At 33.5% G+C, this 22,683-nt stretch overlaps 1 protein-coding gene across 3 annotated transcripts in view; it reads right to left on the bottom strand.

Moving 5' to 3' along the window:
• LOC136030997 (synaptotagmin-4-like) overlaps nt 1-22,683 on the bottom strand; it is a 340,989-nt gene that overhangs the window by 263,045 nt on the left and 55,261 nt on the right. For all 3 annotated transcript variants that reach the window (XM_065710157.1, XM_065710156.1, XM_065710158.1), the window contains exon 3: nt 5,163-5,251. In XM_065710157.1, coding sequence (XP_065566229.1) covers nt 5,163-5,251 — 89 coding nt within the window. The remainder of the gene's footprint in view (nt 1-5,162; nt 5,252-22,683) is intronic.

Genomic DNA, 22,683 nt, shown 5'->3' on the forward strand with positions numbered 1-22,683 from the left:
TTCCGAAGAATCAGTAAGGAATGCCCCTGGTCTTCCTAGTAAACTTTACTTCTTAATCGCTGACAGGGAAGGGCTGCTATTATCAAACAAGGTAAATTATTATAAAGAGTAAGTTATGGGGCAAGTGATAGTCAAAGCCTGAAAGAAAGTTTTTTGTCACCTGTGCTTATCTAAAATTTTGAGACACCATTCACATCCCGAAGGTTTATCTGAGAATTGAGTACTGCTGGGGATGTCCAGGAGGCTTTCGTGAAAAAAAATATACTAGTTGTAAGGGTTGATCAGGTCAACCTTATCATCATCTGTGCTTCAAGAAAAATTAAATTTAGCTATATAATTATCTTTGCTGAGGGGTAGTTAGCAAAAAAAAATAATTCAGCCTTGCTACCAGCTTAAATGGAGCAGTTGATACAATTACCATCATTTTCCTTGCAAGAAAGCCTCTGTAGGTCTCATGGGTGATGTATTTAAATTTTTGAAGACCTGTAACTGTCATAGGTATCTGTAGATCTAGTACGACCTTCAAGGCTCTTTGAATCCCCCGACTGGGGAAAGCGGACCATGGGTAATCATTACCCTTAACCTCCAAGTAGTTTATACCTATGACAGGCTGATGTGAGAATCATTACCCTTAACTTCCACGTATTTTATACCTATGACAGGCTGATGTGAGGATCATTACCCTTAACTTCCACGTAGTTATACCTATGACAGGCTGATGTGAGTATGTGGAACTCAAATGACGAAACGCGTTTATTCATAACGGGCAGGGCTAAAGATTTTTAAAGTCTATCTTGAATAAAAAAAGGCTTTAATAGGAAGCCTGCAGTTCTAAGAAAACTGATCACCATTAAGGGGTGGCTATTATAACGTGGTTACTCCAAATAATTAGTTTCCCGTTTTTTACGTAAAAGGAGCCAATTTTCTCAGTCTGGTAAGTTTTGATGCGTAACTTAACTTGACAAACAAATAAAAGTGCAAATTGGGAAAAATCTTATTATTAGACAGTGAAAACCGGTAAAAACAAATTCGAATATTTCGACCACGTTTATGGATTTTCGATGACGTTTATACGCTTTGTAAAATACAATATTCCCATTTACTCCTCAGCAGATAGAAATGTCTAACAAAATTTAAGTTTTCTTTATTCACCAATGAGAATGTGTTTGACCTAACTGACTTTTATAACCTAAGCGCTTCCCCCCCCCATGAAGCTTCTTGGAGGTCCCGAGCAATACTCAATTCTCTGACACAAACTCCAGGGACTTGATGGCGTTCCTAAATTTTATGACAGATCGGGAAAAAACTTTCTAGCAGAATTTAGCTATGAGTTTCTGGATAACTTACTCAACTCTTAACCATAATTAAATTTTAAAAACAAATTTTCAACTGAAAGTAAGGAGCAACATCAAAACTTAAAACAAACAGAAATTATTACGAATATGAGGGGGTTCACTTCCTTGTAAATACCTAACTTTTTACGCTAAAGTTCCGATTTTGTTCCAATTCTTTAAATGACCTCTGAATCACAAAGGCAGTTTAATTAGAATAAATAACTCTTGTAAAATGACAAAAAAATCTTTGCGTAAAGAGCGATGTATTGACTTGGGGTGAACCCCTCATATACGAAAAAATTTCTGTCCGTTTTAATTTTTGATGCTGCTCCTTACTTTCAGTCGAAAAAACTTAGTTTTTTTAAAATTTCTGATCGTTTTCTAAACAATGTTGGGAAATCCGGCACCCCCTTTACATAAAATTCCCTTCCCTCATCAAAAACTCCTCCGTGGAGAGATCCTCCCACGTAACCCCTCCTCCAGATCCCCCCAACCAGAAAAAAAACCTGAAAACTTTTGTTTACTTCCCAATAACCAGCACTATATGTAAACAATGGGTAAAGCTCATAACTCGCAGCCCTTCCCCCTGGGACTGTGGGGGACTAAGTCATCCTCAAAGACATAGCTATTAGATTTTTTGACTATGCTAAACAAAATGGCTGTCTCAAAATTTCGACCAAGTGACTTTGGGGAAAAAATGAGCGTGAAGAGAAGTGGTAGGGGAGGGGCTTAGTTGCCCTCCAATTTTTTGGTCACTTAAAAAGGGCACTAGAGCCTTCATTTCCGTTCGAATGAGCCCTGTCGTGATCTTCTAGGACAACTGGGTCGGTACGATCATCCTTGTGAAAAAAAAAGAAATAAACACGCATCCGTGATCTTTCTGCTGGCAAAAAATTCAAATTTCCACATGTTTGCAGATAGGAGCTTAAACCTCTACTGTAGGGTTATCTGATAGGATGAATCTCATGGATTGATTTTCATTAAGATTCTATAACTTTCAGAGGGTGTTTTTCCCTTTTCTAAAAACACGGCAAATTTTCTCATGCTCGTAACGTTTGATGGGAAAGGCTGAACTTGATTAAATTTATGCATTTGAAATCAGAATATAAATCCAATTCTCTTGATGCATCTATTGGTAAAAGTTCCGTTTTTCAGAGTTTCGGTTACTGCTGAGCCATGTCACTCTTTACTTACAGTTTGTTACCACGAACTGTTTGATTCATCTCGCTTGAAATTACCAACCCTTCATGGTCTGAGAGTAGGAAGTCAAAGGTTATGTAAGGGAGGAAGTCAGTGAGTAGGACGAGTTATTATACTGAGTTTAAGACGCGCGTAGAAGAAACATGCTGAGTTCAGGAATTAATTCTAGCATCTTCAAATTCCTTAGTTCAAAAGTGTCTTCGTTTTTACTGTTTTTGACCTGCCGGAAAAGTAGTCAGTAGTAAATTACAATTGTACTCTCTTTGTTTTATGCCCTAATGAACAAGGTGTTTATGGGAGTTTCAATACTGTTAGTACTGAATGCATCGAAATGACATCGTATTTGTGAGATTCTGTAACTGAGCAAAATGCCTCCAAATATTAAAATAAATGCTCAATATTCGCAGTTTACTTTCTTGTGATGAAAATGTTACAATTAATACCAAGCTTAAAGTAAAATTTTGTACTATAACAGTTATTTTTGAAATTTCCAGTTATGTTAATTTCCTGTTGAAACAGTTAACAGGAAATTATACTTTTAAAAATTAGTTTTCAAATGTTGTCAATTAATTTTATTTAATAAGATTAACTAGTTTTAATTACTGTAAATTAATTTGATTAATGTGGTTATTTTTGACGGATTATTTGATCAAGTAATTGATTTAATTTATGATTTACAATTTTAATTTTTGGTTAATTTTGATATTTCTATTTTCAATCTTGTCTATTAATGGTCTGTAAAATTATCTCTGGGGGATCTAATTTTTTTTTCTTTGAAGAAATGTGTTCTAAGACCACATCTCTGCTCTGAACAGTAATGTTGTTTTGTATAAAAACATAATAAAAGCAAATGATTCATAGCTCAATCAATTATTTGGCAACAGTCAGCTTTTTCAGGTTTCCAATTATCTTTATGGTTTCCTTTCTGCTTTTATGAAGGAATCAAATCCCTCTTTAGTTCTTGACAAATGAAAAGTTAGCTCAACAACATGACATCAAACTTGGAAAAAAACTACCAAACTTGGGATATAAAGATTCTTAGCAAGATTTTTTATTACTATTTTCTTATTATGAATACCATTACAAATATTAAGATATTACAGATACCATATAAGGGTCTTTGAAAAGATTTGTATGAAAGTAAAAATAACAAGAAAAAATAGCATGTCTGATGAGCCGTTAATAAGCTTTGACAAGAATTACTTTAATATGAGTTTTAATTAATTTAATAATTAATTTTACGCGATTAATTTAACTGAGTTTTAAATGAATAAACTTTTCCTAAAAGGTGGTATCAACTCACAGAAACCTAGGGGAGGGTGAATGAATTTTTCAAAATCTAAGGGAGACAATGTTGTTATTTTTTATCATTCTTTTTAAAAAGAAATACCGAAAAGGAGAAGTTTTACATGAAAAACACCCTTTAAAAATATTTTTGAAATCCGAGGGATAAACAGAAAATATAGTGGGGGAGAGTAAGTGCCCCTCCTGGTAAGTTCAAAAATTAATTTTCTCCATAAAGTTACTGAAGAAAACCTTGCACATCCTTTAAATTGTTGGATGTCTCGTAACCTGCCGCTTAGTTGGGTTGCCGCCAGTCTCATGGCCTAGTACCGGGAGACAGGGCTTCGACCGGGCCATGGCACTTTGCACGCATCCGGCTTGTGAATATTTTATTCTCTATTTACGCAATAGCATACTCATCACATTATTCTTTGATTTTAAGTCATGAGGTGTCAATTCAACAATTTCAATTGAATTAAAAATTCTTGCCTAAATTCCTTGCCTCCTTCCTGTTATGCATATGTTATGTTATATAAGTATTATGTTATAAAATTATTCGTTATGTTATGTTGAAAAAGTATTTCTAGGTTTGATAATATTATGTATCTGGACATTGACCACATGGTCCCAGGGACAAGTGATGTAAATTATGGAAATTGCTCATAGTTTGATTATTATATGAAACAATGACCATTTGTTTAACATGTACTTGAATCAGTAAATTTGTCTTTAGCCGCATGAATTTATAATGAAAGACATTTAACCAGCCTCTGATAATGAGACAGAAAGGACATAGTTCGAATTAAAGACGTCACTGAACTTAGAACATTGCCAATTTTATTGACAATATAAAAATGTGGTTCAGGGGATCGGATGAAGGTTGAACGTTTATATGCACTGAATTTCATAAAAAGAATCTATGCAAACATAAGGTGTAGTATAACAGTCTCCTGGGAGGCTTTATTACGAAAAGAATCTATACAAACATAAAACGTAATTCAAATGGGCATCAACGGGCATGGTGATTAAACACTGGATATTTTATATATGGTAAGGACGTAAATATATATAATTAATATATAAACTGACCACCAGCGCTGCAAATCGGACATGCATAATTTAGCAAAGTCTGAAGTAAAGGCTACAGTAAGAAGCTATGAAAAGATTACCATGTATGGTCCAGGGTCGGAAACCCTGGCTAATTCCATAGGTAATTTCAAAGGCCACACTGCCTTTCCATCACGATAAATAATGACAAAATTATCCAATTATAACTACAAATGACGAAATATGTTATGTTTCTGTCATGTAACATCAATGCCAATGTAATGCATAAAATAGTACCTGTGCAGCAGAAGTTTCAACCAAAGTTATAGCAGTGCAGCCCATTTCTTTTGCTGCTTCAGCGTTCAATGCAGGCGTTGTCGGGCTTCCTGTAGAAAAATAATAGTTTAGGCTAAACACCAAATAATACCCAAAAGGTGATAATTTATGTAGCAAAACTAATTAGTGCAGCACTTTTATTCGATAGATATTCTTGGCGAGCTATTGCATTTGCTCTTCTCACACAACAAAAATTACATAAAAGATCGGAATATACAAAAATATACAGTTTGAGTTTTTCTGCAAACAATTATTCAAAACATTCAGCTACTAATGAGTTGTACTTTAAACAGTTTGTTTTTATTAATAGTATTAACAACAACACAACAAAAATAATATTATATGAGTACTCGAGGTTCAAGAATAAAAGTGGTGCTACCCCCTCCTCTCAAACACTCTAAACGGTATGGGTGTCATTTGTGTTTTATTGAAAACGCTATGCATTCTGAACAGCGTTGTTTTTGTTCGTCAAATCATCAACAACAACAGCAAAGAAAGAAAATCATAATAACAATCAAAACTTAGATTTATACTGGCTGAATTTATGATTTTTCTTGTTCGTATTTCAGGATCTGACTTAGACGAATCTCAACTGTGCCAATTTATTGCTGAAAAGGTATCTTCTCATAAGCAGCTTGCTGGCGGAGTAGTCTTTATGGAGGCTATACCAAAATCACCCACTGGAAAAATCCTTAGGAGACTTTTAAAACAAAGTTGAATTGATTACACTTAGAGTAAAGATAACTGTTTAATTTTATATCGTGGTCTAATGTAATAAATTGAAAACTATTTGACCCTTTTTATTTAATTTAATTTTGTTCATGATATCAACCTTTAAGGTTCATTTTTAAAGCATATGAATACACTTGGCGATTTGTAGCTCCTTTTATGAAGCTACGTGAACAGCGTACGTGAAGAATTGGTTCCATTCCCTTCCCTCACTATACCTCATGAACCTTGCTGGTATTATCTAATTACTTATAATTTTCACGTATGCCATAAAAACCTCAGGGCTCAGTCCCCCATGATCCTAAATTTTCTTAAATTTCTAGGCGCTTCTCATTACCATCATGAAAAATATATCTCTTTTTCGGGTTCAGATATATCCTCTCTTCAAGATTCAAGATTCTATGCTGGAGAGAACTAATGAAAGTAGGCTGATTGTTTAAAAAATGATGATAATAATTTCTTGAAATATCATTAATTTTTCAGTATTGAATGAATGAATTAACGAACTTTATTACCCGTAAAAGTATAAAAACACAAAGTACGAAGTATTATAAATAAACAAAAACAAAAACGATAAACAGCGAAGAAAAAAAAATTCAAAAGTAAAGCCCAAATGACACTATGACATTTAAAAGGGTTAGGGAAGGGTAGCCCTACTCCTGTTTATGGTAAATTCTGTTCGTTTTAAGTTTGGCTTGATCATAGGCTTTAATTTCTGTTTTGTCCTAGCGTTCATTTGCTGAATGCGTTATCTATTTACATGACATGGCTATTTATTTGAAGTTTTGTGCAGTTTTAGGTTTCATTGATTCATTGATAATTCGTTTCTATTCGTTTGAAGTTCAAATTATTATATTGCTTCACTTCTGCTTGTCTTAGGTTTCGGTATAGTTCTTTGCATTTCTTTGGAAAACGTTTTTGGGGTAAATGTTTCAAGTTAATTTTTGTTCACATGTAATTGACATAATTTTATTATTGATGGATTCTGGGAATGTTTGTAAAGTGTTTTAGAAGAACTAAAAAGTTGGATTATAGTTTAAATTTTAGACAAAATTTAAATGTTCAGTCAAAATTTTTCATCAGCAGTAGTTTTGTTCAACAAATGTTTAATAAAAGTTTTGGATGGTTGTGACTGGATGGGTGTGAGGGTTAGTAGTCATCTGAATTGAAAATCTGTGTAATATTTAGTCTTCTGTATGATGAAGCCGTCTTGATCTCCGTTCTGTAGAGTTCTTGAAAATATTAAGAGTTCTAGTGCCCTTTTTAAGAGACACAAGTAACCAGAGGGCCCCCAGTCCCTCTCCAAAGCCTCTTTCAGTTGTTCCATCCCCCAGAGAGATCTAACCTAAATCTTGAGACCATCGTTTTGTTCAAAATAGTCAAATATCTATTCCTTTAGGGGTGATATGAACCTCACATCCCTTGGGGGCAAAGGTGGTAAGTTATTCAAGCTACCAATTGTTTACACATAGGTCTTGTTATCGGGAAAAAGTAATATCGTTGATATTGAGTCTCCAAAAAAGCTAAGGCTATTAAGGTGAAACTTTCAGGGAATGTTGAATGCGAAACTATGTGCAAGCAGATTGCCATACGGGCGCATTAGCAATATCTCAGGAACAGTTTAAGTTATTAAGTTGAAACTTTCAGGGCATGTTTAGGAAGCTGTTTAACAGTCCAAAAGACACAATGTACAAACTACTACTATTACTCCTATTACTGCCATTACTGCTACTATTATAACTACTGCTACTGTTACCACTGCTGCTACTACTCCTACTGCTGCGACTTCTGTAGTGACTGCGACAGCGATTGCGACTACTTGCAACTGCCACTGATGACGACTGCAAATACTTCCAATGCGTCTAATAGCGACTGGAACTATAGCAACTGTGACTGTAAACCTGACTACCTATGACTACAATACAATTGTGACTACTTGTAATTGTAATTACTTGCGACTTCAACTATGACTATTTACAATTATGACTTTGACTACTTGTGATTATGACAACTTGCAACTGTGACTACTTGCAGCTGCGACTATTTACGACTGTTGCTGCAACCACTTGTAGCTGCGACTATGTGTGACTACGACTCTGACTACTTGCAACGGCAATCGCTTATGACTGCAGCTGAGTGCGATTCTGACTTGCGACTGTGACTTGTAGCGACTTTAACTACTTGTGATATTAAATTAATATTAAGCTGAAACTTTCGGAGTATCTTTTGTAAAAATAACCAAGAAGACACTTTGTGTATTCAACTACTACTACTACTACTTCTACTGCTACTACTACTATAGCTACTACAACTGCGACTGCGACCCCAACTACTTACGACCGCAACTACTTCGATTGTAACTTTAGCTATTGCACCGACACCCTTTTGTCAATCAGGATAAATATAGTGTCTTTTGATTTAGTTTTACATCCTCCTCAAATTTCTTTGGAAGGTTCAACTTAGTAGTAAAACCACTGCTTCTGTAATAACAGCAATAGTAATAACAGCAATAGCGGAAGTAGTGGTGGTAGTGGGAGTAGTGGCAGTATTAGTCGTAATAGCAGTAAGTAGTAGTAGTAGTAGTAGTAGTAGTAGTAATAGTAGTAGCAGTAATAGCACTAATAGTAGCAGGTGCAGCAGTAATAATAGCAGTAGTAGAAGAAGTGGTAGTAATAGTAGTAGTATTAGCAGTGGTAGTGGTAATAGTAGCAGTAGTAGTAGTAGTACTAGTAGTAGTTGTAGTAGTAGTAGTAGTACTAGTTATAGTAGTAGTACTAGTAGTAGTTGTAGTAGTAGTAGTAGTACTAGTTATAGTAGTAGTAGTGGTAGTAGTGGTAGTAGTGGTAGTAGTAGCAGTAGTAATAGTAATAGTAGAAGTAGCAGTAACATTAGAAGTAGCAATAGTAGTAGTAGAAGTAGCAGAAGCAGCGGAAGTAGCAGCCAAAGTCATAGTCACGATCGCAGTATTAGTAGTAATAGGACTAGCGGTAGAAGTAGCAGTAGAAATCTCAAGCACAGTCGCAATCGTGGTAGTAATAGTAGTTTTCGCAAGTAGTCACAGTCATAAGAAGTTACAGTCGCATGTTGTCAACAATTAGTCGCAGTCATAAGTGGGTGCAGTTGCAAGCAGTCACAGTCATGGTCATAGGTGGTCACAGTCTCAGTCGCAACCACAAACAAAAGTAGTAGCATTCATAAGCAGTTGCAGCCGCAAGTGATCGCAATTATAAGTAGTTCCATTCGTAAGGAGTCTTTGTCACAATTGGTTGCATTCACAAGTAGTGACAGTCACAGTCGCAAGTAGTTGCAGTAGCACCCACAATTAGTCGCAGTCAGAAGTAGTCACAGTCACAAGTAGTCACAGTCACAATTGCAAGTAGTCGTATTCACAAGCAGTCATAGTCGCAGTTGCTCTTGCAAGTAGTTGCAGTCGCAAGTAGCGACAGTTACAGTCGCAAGCATATTGGCTTAGACCAACAGGAAATGTAGACAGACTTCTTTGTGTGCGCAATTTAGTATTGCGCAATTTAGTATCCTAATTTAGTATTACTAAATTAGTATTACTAAATAGATTTAGTATTTTTACAATTTAGTTAAAAGACAATGCTCAAGTTTCACTTTCACTCAAAAATTATGTGCAATAATTTTATGAATTTGTTTTTTCCGAATATTTTCGTTCTAATGATTTATTTTTTAATGTTAGCTTATAGAAAATTTTCCGAAAAAGAAGATTTTCATATCAAATTAAAGAGTCATTTTAAACCTTAATATGATTAAATAAAGTCACATAATAATGCAAACTTGAAACGAAAAGAAATTACGTTAAATGAACAAGTAAACCAAAAACGAACAGATGTTAAAATGAATAATCACATCAAACATAGAAATAACAGATACTGCTATAGATAAATATTTTAATCCAAGAACAAACAGAGCTCGAAATATATATTCATTTCAAACTTAAAAGGAAAATAAATTATGCCAAATGGAAGTAAAGGTACCGCCCCCTAAACCCTCTAAGGACCGGAGTGTTATTTGTGCTTTACTGAAAACTGCTTGGATTTCGAGCAGTTTTCTTATGTATCTCAAAATCAACTACAAAAAATTAAAACATATCACAAGGCTAATCAAGATTCGCCGATTAGATTTATGATCATCCCTCCCCTCCCTCGAGCCCCATAGACAGCTTTAGTAGCACTCGTATTTTATATAAGGCAATACGTATTTTGAAGTGTGCATTTTTTTAAATAAATAATAAAAAGAAACAGAAAATCACACCGCAAAAGTCAAGTTTATTGAAAAGAACTAATAAAAATATAGATATTAACAGCTAAAAGTCTCAGCAATTTTTCATCCTTCGTCGTTATTATAATAAAGCAGAAAATGTTTGAAGAATATTTCATCGAAATTCTGGTTGTTGAAAAATGTTTAACTCAAAATCAATGGTTTTGTCACCTTGTTACTATCTAAGGTCAAAAAATAATTTTGTAAATTTAGCTTTGACAAGCTTTGACAGAATTTAGAAAAAATTACAAAAGTCAAGTCATTGTGTAAAACTCTACGTGAGTGCCAAAGCACCTGGATCAATATCAACACTAATTTTTGCCGTGCTACTCTCTATGGTTAATTTTTTCTTTTTTTTTTCTTTTTTATTTGGGTTCCAAAATTCCACAGAACAAAGGAAAAAGAGTTTAAACTGATTCAATACATATCTAAGTGGCTAAGAAAATAGGGGACTCAAAATCAAGGCTTTTTTCCGATGGATATCTTCTCGGGTCAAATAAGAGTCCTTCATCGAGGATGAAAATATTTGAATTACTCTTGAGCAATTGAAAATCCATCATAAAATGTCCTCTTCGACTTTGATGTGTACTTGGAATAAAAGGTCTATAAATTCTTAAGAGAGATCTATCAAAAAACGGAAAAATAAAATCTGTTCTTTATACAACTTTCTATTGTTTGGGTTTTTCCGAAAAAATTGGAGTACATATTTTACATTTTGTTTGCATATTTGGAGCAAAGGATTGATAAATTCTCAAGAGAGATACACCAAAAACGGCGAAGAAAATTTATTATCGATACAGTTTTCTATTCTTTATCTGTTTGGAACAAATTGGAGTACATACTGTATGCAGTTTTTAGGTACTTGGAACAAATACAAATTCTCGAGAGGATTCTGCCGAAAATGGCAGTGAAAATATACTGTTTATAGAAAATATTCTATTTTTTATGTTTTTCAGAAAAAAAAAATCCAGAAGAAGTGTATCCAGACTCCTAATGAGATGCCTGGTTGTCACTTGGTATTACCCACACTTTTGGAAGGGGCTTGTCAGAATAGAGGGCTGGGGCATGGGAAAGGTTGGTTAATGGCTTTAAAAAATGCTAATGTTAAATGAATCAGAATCCATGCTAATTTTTACACTACTCATAGCTTTCTTGAAGCACATTTTCATGTTCAATAACCAGGAAAGGAGTATTATGAAAAAAACAACAATTCAAATATCTAGTGGTCCTGTCATAACCTATTAGCTATCCTTCTGATAATATAAACAAAACAGTTCATTTGACAATTTACGCAGTGTAAATAAAATATATACAATATAACCGAGAGTTTGTCTAACAATATAAAATGCAAGACCGAACATTTTAAAGTTTTGATTTTCGTTTTTTTTAAGATTTAGTTTCAAAGTATAAGTTAGAGAAATATGTTTTTTAATATATTAAATAAAAAAACTATTTTTTTTTAAACTGAAAGTAAGGAGCGAAGTTAAAACTTAAAACGAACAGAAATTACTTCGTTTATGAAATGGGTTGTCCCCTCCTCAACGCCTCCCTCTTTACGCTAAAGTTTTTAATTGTTTTAAAAAGTAGAACTGTGGCAAAGAGTCAAACTTTAGCGTAAAGAGCGAGGGATTGCGGAGGGGACAACCCATTTCATATACGGAGTAATTTCTGTTCGTTTTAAGTTTTAATGTCGATCCTTACTTTCAGTTAACTCCTTCTCTTAACTCTTTCTCTTAACTCTATTTATAAAAAGGTAAGAAACTTTAGCGTAAAGAGCGGGGCGTTGAGGAGGAAAAGCCCCTTTCATATACGGAGCAATTTCTGTTCGTTTTAAGTTTTAATGTTGCTCCTTACTTTCATTTAAAAAACTAGTTTTTTTAATTTAATTTCTGAACGTTTTTAAATTGATGCACGTTTGATTTTGGCTCTCGGCACATAAATTATTAAAACGAAGTTTGCATTTTAATTCTTTTTTTGGCTAAATGGCTTTCTCTTAGTTTTGATCAGATGATTTTGAGAAATAAGGGGTGGGGAAGGAGGCCTAGTTGCCCTCCAATTTTTCGGTTACTTAAAATGGCAACTAGAACTTTTAAATTTTAACAAACGTTTTTATTAGTAAAAAATATACGTAACTTAAGAATTGACTTACGTAAAAAACTTTTATATTATTATGGTTTTATTATGTATATGAGGGGGTTTGTCCCCTCATTAATACCTCGTTCTTTACGCTAAAATCTTAAGTTTTGTCCCAATTCTTTAAGAACGACCCCTGAATCAGAAAGGCCGTAGAATAAATAGTTGAAATTAATAAAAATACTTTAGCATAAAACGAGGTATTTATCTCCTCCTAAATACCTTGCTCTTATACTAAAGTATTTTTAGAACCCCTCATATGCGTAATAATCTCTGTTCGTTTTACGTTTTAATGCTATTCCTTACTTTCAATTGAAAAGACCTTTTTCATGTTTATTTTTTCATTGTTTTTTTTATAGTAATGCCAGAAAATCCTGCGCCCTCTTCATTGAATTTCTCTTCCTTCATGACATATTCCTCCAAGGAAAAATCCTACCACATGGCCCTAGGTACCCTCCGATTTTTTGGTCACTTAAAAAGGGCACCAAAACTTTACATTTCCGTTAGAATGAGCCCTCTTGCAACATTCTAGGACCACTTGGTCGATACGATAACCCCAGGGAAAAAAATAAACAAAAAAACAAATATACACGCACCCGTGATCTGTCTTCTGGCAAAAAAATACGAAATTCCACATTTTTGTAGATAGGAGCATGAAATTTCTCTAAAGGGTTCTCTGATATGCTGAATGCTATGGTGTGATTTTCGTTAAGATTCTACGACTTTTAGGAGGTGTTTCCTCCTATTTTTAAAATAAGGCAAATTTTCTCAGGCTCGTAACTTTTGATGACAAAGACTAAATTTGATGAAACTTATATATTTAAAATCAGCATAAAATTCCAATTCTTTTGATGTATCTCTTAGCATTAAAATTCTGTTTTTTAGAGTTTTGTTTACTATTGAGCCGGGTCGCTCCTTACTAACCCTCTTCGGTTGTGTCGTATTTAGTGTTATTGTTTCTCATATTGTTTAACTGCAGCTTTACAGAACAGGATTTGAAAACATTATTTCAAAACAAGTTGAGGCCATTGAACTCGAAATGTGCTTTAACATCTTCGCATGTCGAAATTCATTAAAAATTTAATTACTTTTTTGAGTATTTGTGACATCAAGGACTATCGCTGTGAAATATTCTATTTTCTTATTCTATTCTCCTCGTATTCTATTCTATTAATTAATTAATTAATATTAATTAATTTAATATTTTAATTTAATAATTTAATTAATTTAATAATTAATATTAATTTAATAATTTAATTAATTAATTAATTAACTATTAATTAATCTATTTTCCCTCGGAAAAATTTTGAATGCATGCTCAATCCGTGCTTTAAGGTTGCCTTAATTATTTTTTAGATTTTTTCTTCTTATTTTGACTTTCCAGGCTCATTCCAATATTTAACAACTTTTTAGAGATTCCGTGAAGACAAGCTCTATTGTTTTGAAACATTTGTTTTGCAATTTTTTCGTTCCATTTTAAATGTATCAAAATGGAATATATCAAATGTATAAATGAATCATATTGAATGTATACATATATATTGAATGAATCAGATGTATCAATGAATATATCATTTATTTCAAACCATATTCAAGGGGTACTTTGATGTGTTTTTTTTTCAGAATTTACCTTTGCTTGTTCCGTATCAGTAAAAATTTCACAAACCGGTACTTGTTAAATATTAAATAAAAAAATACAAATTTCATCAACTGAAACTAAGGAGCGACATTAAAACATAAAATGAGCAGAAATGATTACACATATGAGGGGGGTTCACCCCCAAGTCAATACCTCGCTCTTTACGCTAAAGTTCAAATTTTGTTCCAATTGCTTAGGAATGACCCATGAATAACAAAGGCTGTTTAATAACGATAAATAGCTGTATGATGACGATAAATAGCTGTATGCTAAATTGACGAATGGATAAACAATACAATTGTGCTTCCCTTCAATTTCAGGAGTAATAAGTATATTCATTTTGTTCACATTTTCATCCAACAAAGGACTTATTTAGAGATCTGTTCTCAAAGCGCCTTATTTTTGCTTCAGGACACTTTATTTATTTATCTTTACTTTAGCCATTAGCTACATGGAAGTGTTTTGGTATTATCACACAGTAAGATGCTACTTGGCAACATATTTTGAAAACGACCATATTCGCTAAAATTATACAATAATATCAAAGCGGGAGAAATTTGCATGATTTTTAACTATAAATGATTCCAAGTAACAAAATATAAAATAAAAAAAAGGTTAAATAATTAAGCAAAGTTTGAAATACATTTTACTTTCTAGTAATTCACTCTATGGTTTCATTGCGCATAAATATATACAAAGCTTAAATTAACCTACTCAAAATGCATTCCCAATCACTTTAATACATTTCCAGTTGTATAATTCTAATACTTAGAACGTGTAGATAATATTATAGCTACGTAATTACTTCGAGTCCGCGAATGCTACATTAATTTTGTCTCCAATTAAACAGTCGGCTTCATGTTCAAGGTCTGGATCCATTCTTTATCGTCGAATCGTTGTTGCAATCTACTTTTTACTTGTAAATTCTTATTTCCCTAGTTGCAGAAGATGTAATTTATTGGTTATAAAACTAAGCCCTTCTTCAGATGGAATTTTGACATCAATAGTTACGTCAGAAGGATCACATTTTAATGCTGATTTTAATATATAAGTTTCATTAAGTTTAGACTTACCCATCGAAACTTACGAGCCTTAGAAATGTTGCCTTATTTTAGAAAATGGGCAAAAACACCCCTTAAAAGTCATAGAATCGTAGCAAAAATCACATCATCAGATTCAACTTATCAGAGAACCCTACAGTAGAAGTTTCAAGCTCCTATCTACAAAAAAGTGGAATTTTGCAATTTTTTTGACACAACGGATGTGTGTTTATTTGTTCGTTTATTTTTTTTTTTTTTTTTTCGAATGGGCTATTGCATCGAACCAGTGGCCCTAGAATGTCACTTGAGGGCTCATTCAAACGGAAATTAAAAGTTCTAGCGCCCGTTTTAAGCGACCAAAAAATTAGAGGGCCCCTAAGCCCCCTCCCACGCTCATTGTTTTTCAAAAGTCACCGGATCAAAATTCTGAGATAACCATTTTATTCAGCATAGTCGAAAAACCTAATAACTATGTCTTTGGGGACGACTTACTCCCCCAGAGTCCCCGTGGGAGGGGCTACAAGCTACAAACTTTGAACAGTGTTTACAAATAGCAATGGTAATTGGGAAGTGTACAGACGCTTTCAGGGGGATTTTTTTGGTTGGGGTTAGGGCTTGAGGGGAGGTGTTTATTTGAGGGGAGCTTTTCATGGAGGAATTTGTGATGGGGGAAGAAAATTTCCACAAAGGGGGCACAGGATTTTTCACCATTTTTTTTTTAAAGAACAATGAAAAAATAAATATGAAAAAGTTTTTTCAACTGAAAGTAAGGAAGGAGCAGCATTAAAACTCAAAACGAACAGAAATTATTACGCATATGAGGGGTTCACCTCCTCCTAATACCTTCCTCTTTGCGCTAAAGTAATTTTATTAATTTCAACTATTTATTCCATGGCCTTTGTGATTCAGGGTTCATTCTTAAGGAATTGGGACAAAATTTAAGCTTTAGTGTAAGAGCGAGGTAATGACGAGGGCGTGAACCCCCTCATGTACATAATAAAAACATACGAATGTAGAAGTTCGTCACGTATATTTTTACTAATTAAACGTTCGTAAAAAATTAAAAGTTGTAGTTGCATTTTTAAATAACCAAATGATCGGAGGGTAACTAGGCCTACTCCCCCGCTCCTTTTTTCTCAAAATCGTCCGATCAAAACTATGAGAAAGCCATTTAGCCATAAAAATAAATTAATATGCAAATTTCGTTTTAATTGCTCATGTACGAAGAGCCATAATCAAAACATGCATTAATTCAAAAACGTCCAGAAATTAAATGCAAAAAAAAAAATTTAATTGAAAGTAAGGAGCGACATTAAAACTTAAAACTAACAGACATTATTCTGTATATGAAAGGGCCTTTTCCCTCCTCAACGCCCCGCTCTTTGCGCTAAAGTTTTTTACTGTTTTAAAAAATAGAATTGAGATAAAGAGTCAAAATTTAGCGTGAAGAGCGGGGCGTTGAGGATGGAACAGCCCCTTTCATATACGAAGTAATTTCTGTTCTTTTTTAAGTTTTGATATCGCTCCTTACTTTCAGTTAAAAAGCTTGTTTTTTTGTTTAATCATCTAGTCAAGGCGAATCATTCTTCCAAATACATTTTAATCTACCTTAGTCAAACTCTTCCAAATAAGTTACTAGAATTTATTTCCTCTTAGGAGTAAATAAAGTTTATCTGACGTACTTCCAATGTAGCTCTACCAGCAAACGTATAGAGCTCTAATCTTTATAGAAAGTCCAACACGAAAGTTTGGAGTTTTTCTTTTTAATTTCGTAGCAGCCTTTTCAGTCTAATTAATTTTTCAGTTCCAACATTTTGATTGTGGAACTTTTCAAGCCAATTTTATTTAAGACCAACAAAATTTTAAAACTTTTAGAACGCCTATTGTCAATTTTTGAAGCAATCTGTTTAGTTTTTAGTAAAGCGCAAATGACACTCTGGCCCTCTGTTGCAATTTTTATTAGTTCCTGTTCGTTTTAATCTTTTAACTTTGATTTATGTTTGCTTCATCATTATTTACTCCTTCATAGTAGTAGTAAGTTCATTTTACTGTCCTACTATTTCTTCTCGTTTAAGGTTTAAAAATTTTATTTGAAAACCAACTTTTTTTGTTCGTTTTTTAATTGACATATTTTAAATATGTGATAACAATAAGAATTTCCTTTACTTTTTTTACTTGGGAGCTAACATATTAGATAATAAATTACATGACACGTGTTATTTAATTTACAATTCGTACTCCCAGCCACTCATAGTTTTTTGTTTTTGTGCAGAAACCTTCAAAGTTGCCCCTTCGCAAACCCAAAATAGCATTTAGGTTCCTATGCTGAGCTTCTGAATTTCTGGAACACAGAGTCAACAAATATTCCATTGAAAATTAACCCTTATTTACAGATTATACACTTAAAATATTTTGCTTTTGGACTGTCATATAGGCATTAGCATCAAATTTGTAATCCTAACACTCAAAAATCCATAAATAATAAAATTAGGAAAAATCAGATACTATTTAACAAATATGCACTTAATACGTCTTGATTTTGGATATCTACCTATGCCTATGGTGTGTACTGGTTAAGAATCTGGAAGATGAAAAATACGACTTGCTCAAATTAGCAATAGCGAAATCTCGGTATAGCGAAGTCTCATTGTGAACTGAAAACCTCAATTAGTAATTGAGAGGTTGTTTAGGAGAAAACGGTAGAACACTGATAAAGTTACAGGAAACGATATAGAAAGTGATGTGAAATTTTTCTACACTTTAAAAATAAAAGATGATTTATTAATGGACTACATTAATGGACTAAAACCTTAGAAAGGACTCTCATCAAAAAATCTCTAGCGTTTTCTTGTTTACTTTAATAGCCGAAATTGGTATTGAATGATGAATTCATACACGGTTGCTTAGAAGCTACAATAAGATCATCTGATTTATTTTGTTTCAAAACAATTCATTTCCTAAAAGGTTTTTGGTTTGGCAACCAGCTCGGACAATATAGTGGTGGTCTTGGTTTCTCCCTCACCACCACCAACTCTCTAGCACTTATACTTTAATTAATAGATTGTTAAACACTGTAAAAGTTTTCAATTTCTTGCTCATTTTTCTACCAAAATATGTGTTAAATTAGTGTTTGGTAAATGGTTGTTAAGAAGTTAGAAATAAAATCATCTGCTTCATATTTTGTTTTAAAACAAGAGTCATTAACCTTAAGTTTCGGATGGCAACCGAACTCAATCCATCTTCTTGTGGCATTGGTTTCTTAGCCACCACTGCTAATTCTCGAGCAATTACAATTCAATAATTCAATTTATTCATTATATTCAATAATTTCTCTGCAAGTTTGTAGTGTTCAAATGCAATAAATACACTAAAAATTTAGAAAGGACCTAAACCATAAAATTCTTGGCAACTTCTGTCTTACTTTGTTACCAAAATAGTTATTAAACGAGTATTTGCTATATAGGGGTTAATAAGTTCGAAAAAAAAATCATTCTGATTCAAATTTTGTTTTAAGACAAATTATTCTCTAAAAGTTTTTGGTGTGGCAACCGAGCTCAAAAGATCTTTTTTACGGACTAGGTTTCAAAACCATCGCCGCAAATCTGCAAGCAATTATAGTTTAATTAATGATCTGTCAAACTCTCTAAAAGTTTGTAATGTGGCAACCAAGCTGAAAACGATTTTTTTACGGACTAGGTTTCAAAACCACCACCACCAATCCACAAGCAATTATAGTTTAATTAATGAATTGTTAAACTCTCTAATAGTATTTAACATGGCAACTGAGCACAAAAGATCTTTTTTACTGACTAGGTTTCAAAACCACCACCACCAATCCACAAGCAATTATAATTAATTAATGAACTGTTAAACTCTCTAATAGTATTTAACATGGCAACTGAGCTCAAACGATCTTTTTTACTGACTAGGTTTCAAAACCACCACCACCAATCCACAAGCAATTATAGTTTAATTAATGAACTGTTAAACTCTCTAATAGTATTTAACATGGCAACTGAGCTCAAACGATCTTTTTTACGGACTAGGTTTCAAAACCACCACCACCAATCCACAAGCAATTATAGTTTAATTAATGAACTGTTAAACTCTCTAAAAGTATTTAATATGGCAACTGAGCTCAAACGATCTTTTTTACGGACTAGGTTTCAAAACCACCACCACCAATCCACAAGCAATTATAGTTTAATTAATGAATTGTTAAACTCTCTAATAGTATTTAACATGGCAACTGAGCACAAACGATCTTTTTTACTGACTAGGTTTCAAAACCACCACCACCAATCCACAAGCAATTATAATTAATTAATGAACTGTTAAACTCTCTAATAGTATTTAACATGGCAACTGAGCTCAAACGATCTTTTTTACTGACTAGGTTTCAAAACCACCACCACCAATCCACAAGCAATTATAGTTTAATTAATGAACTGTTAAACTCTCTAATAGTATTTAACATGGCAACTGAGCTCAAACGATCTTTTTTACGGACTAGGTTTCAAAACCACCACCACCAATCCACAAGCAATTATAGTTTAATTAATGAACTGTTAAACTCTCTAAAAGTATTTAATATGGCAACTGAGCTCAAACGATCTTTTTTACGGACTAGGTTTCAAAACCACCACCACCAATCCACAAGCAATTATAGTTTAATAAATGAACTGTTAAACTCTCTAATAGTATTTAACATGGCAACTGAGCTCAAACGATCTTTTTTACTGACTAGGTTTCAAAACCACCACCACCAATCCGCAAGCAATTATAGTTTAATTAATGAACTGTTAAACTCTCTAATAGTATTTAACATGGCAACTGAGCTCAAACGATCTTTTTTACGGACTAGGTTTCAAAACCACCACCACTAATCCGCAAGCAATTATAGTTGAATTAATGAACTGTTAAACTCTCTAAAAGTATTTAATATGGCAACTGAGCTCAAACGATCTTTTTTACCGACTAGGTTTCAAAACCACCACCACCCATCCGCAAGCAATTATAGTTTAATTAATGAACTGTTAAACACTCTAATAGTATTTAACATGGCAACTGAGCTCAAACGATCTTTTTTACGGACTAGGTTTCAAAACCACCACCACCAATCCACAAGCAATTATAGTTTAATTAATGAACTGTTAAACTCTCTAATAGTATTTAACATGGCAACTGAGCTCAAACGATCTTTTTTACTGACTAGGTTTCAAAACCACCACCACCAATCCGCAAGCAATTATAGTTTAATTAATGAACTGTTAAACTCTCTAATAGTATTTAACATGGCAACTGAGCTCAAACGATCTTTTTTACGGACTAGGTTTCAAAACCACCACCACCAATCCGCAAGCAATTATAGTTGAATTAATGAACTGTTAAACTCTCTAAAAGTATTTAATATGGCAACTGAGCTCAAACGATCTTTTTTACGGACTAGGTTTCAAAACCACCACCACCAATCCGCAAGCAATTATAGTTTAATTAATGAACTGGCAAACTCTCTAAAAGTTTGTAATGTGGCAACCAAGCTGAAAACGATTTTTTACGGACTAGGTTTCAAAACCGCCACCACCAATCCGCAAGCAATTACAGTTTGATTAATAAACTGTCAAACTCTCTAATAGTTTTTAATGTGGCAACCGAACTTAAATGATCTTTTGTACGGACTGTGTTTCAAAACCACCACCACCAATCCGCAAGCAATTATAGTTTAATTAATCAACTGTTAAACTCTCTAAAAGTATTTAATATGGTAACTGAGCTCAAACGATCTTTTTTACGGACTAGGTTTCAAAACCACTACCACCAATCCACAAGCAATTATAGTTTAATTAATGAACTGTTAAACTCTCTAATAGTATTTAACATGGCAACTGAGCTCAAACGATCTTTTTTACTGACTAGGTTTCAAAACCACCACCACCAATCCACAAGCAATTATAGTTTAATTAGTGAACGGTTAAACTCTCTAATAGTATTTAACATGGCAACTGAGCTCAAACGATCTTTTTTACTGACTAGGTTTCAAAACCACCACCACCAATCCACAAGCAATTATAGTTTAATTAATGAACTGTTAAACTCTATAATAGTATTTAACATGGCAACTGAGCTCAAACGATCTTTTTTACTGACTAGGTTTCAAAACCACCACCACCAATCTACAAGCAATTATAGTTTAATTAATGAACGGTTAAACTCTCTAAAAGTTAGTGATGTGGCAACCAAGCTGAAAACGATTTTTTTACGGACTAGGTTTCAAAACCACCACCATCAATCCGCAAGCAATTATAGTTTAATTAATGAACTCTTAAACTCTCTAAAAGTATTTAATATGGCAACTGAGCTCAAACGATCTTTTTTACGGACTAGGTTTCAAAACCACCACCACCAATACGCAAGCAATTATAGTTTAATTAATGAACTGTTAAACTCTCTAAAAGTATTTAATATGGCAACTGAGCAAAAACGATCTTTTTTACGGACTAGGATTCAAAACCACCACCACCAATCCGCAAGCAATTATAGTTTAATTAATGAACTGTCAAACTCTCTAAAAGTTTGTAATGTGGCAACCAAGCTGAAAACGATTTTTTTACGGACTAGGTTTCAAAACCACCACCACCAATCCGCAAGCAATTATAGTTTAATTAATGAACTGTTAAACTCTCTAATAGTATTTAACATGGCAACTGAGCTCAAACGATCTTTTTTACGGACTAGGTTTCAAAACCACCACCACCAATCCGCAAGCAATTATAGTTGAATTAATGAACTGTTAAACTCTCTAAAAGTATTTAATATGGCAACTGAGCTCAAACGATCTTTTTTACGGACTAGGTTTCAAAACCACCACCACCAATCCGCAAGCAATTATAGTTTAATTAATGAACTGTCAAACTCTCTAAAAGTTTGTAATGTGGCAACCAAGCTGAAAACGATTTTTTTACGGACTAGGTTTCAAAACCGCCACCACCAATCCGCAAGCAATTACAGTTTGATTAATAAACTGTTAAACTCTCTAATAGTTTTTAATGTGGCAACCGAACTTAAATGATCTTTTGTACGGACTATGTTTCAAAACCACCACCACCAATCCGCAAGCAATTATAGTTGAATTAATCAACTGTTAAACTCTCTAAAAGTATTTAATATGGCAACTGAGCTCAAACGATCTTTTTTACGGACTAGGTTTCAAAACCACTACCACCAATCCACAAGCAATTATAGTTTAATTAATGAACTGTTAAACTCTCTAATAGTATTTAACATGGCAACTGAGCTCAAACGATCTTTTTTACTGACTAGGTTTCAAAACCACCACCACCAATCCACAAGCAATTATAGTTTAATTAATGAACTGTTAAACTCTCTAATAGTATTTAACATGGCAACTGAGCTCAAACGATCTTTTTTACTGACTAGGTTTCAAAACCACCACCACCAATCCACAAGCAATTATAGTTTAATTAATGAACGGTTAAACTCTCTAAAAGTTAGTGATGTGGCAACCAAGCTGAAAAGATTTTTTTACGGACTAGGTTTCAAAACCACCACCATCAATCCGCAAGCAATTATAGTTTAATTAATGAACTCTTAAACTCTTTTTAAAAGTATTTAATATGGCAACTGAGCTCAAACGATC

Source organism: Artemia franciscana, chromosome 9 (assembly GCF_032884065.1).
Source record: "Artemia franciscana chromosome 9, ASM3288406v1, whole genome shotgun sequence".
Taxonomy (NCBI): Eukaryota; Metazoa; Arthropoda; class Branchiopoda; order Anostraca; family Artemiidae; genus Artemia; species Artemia franciscana.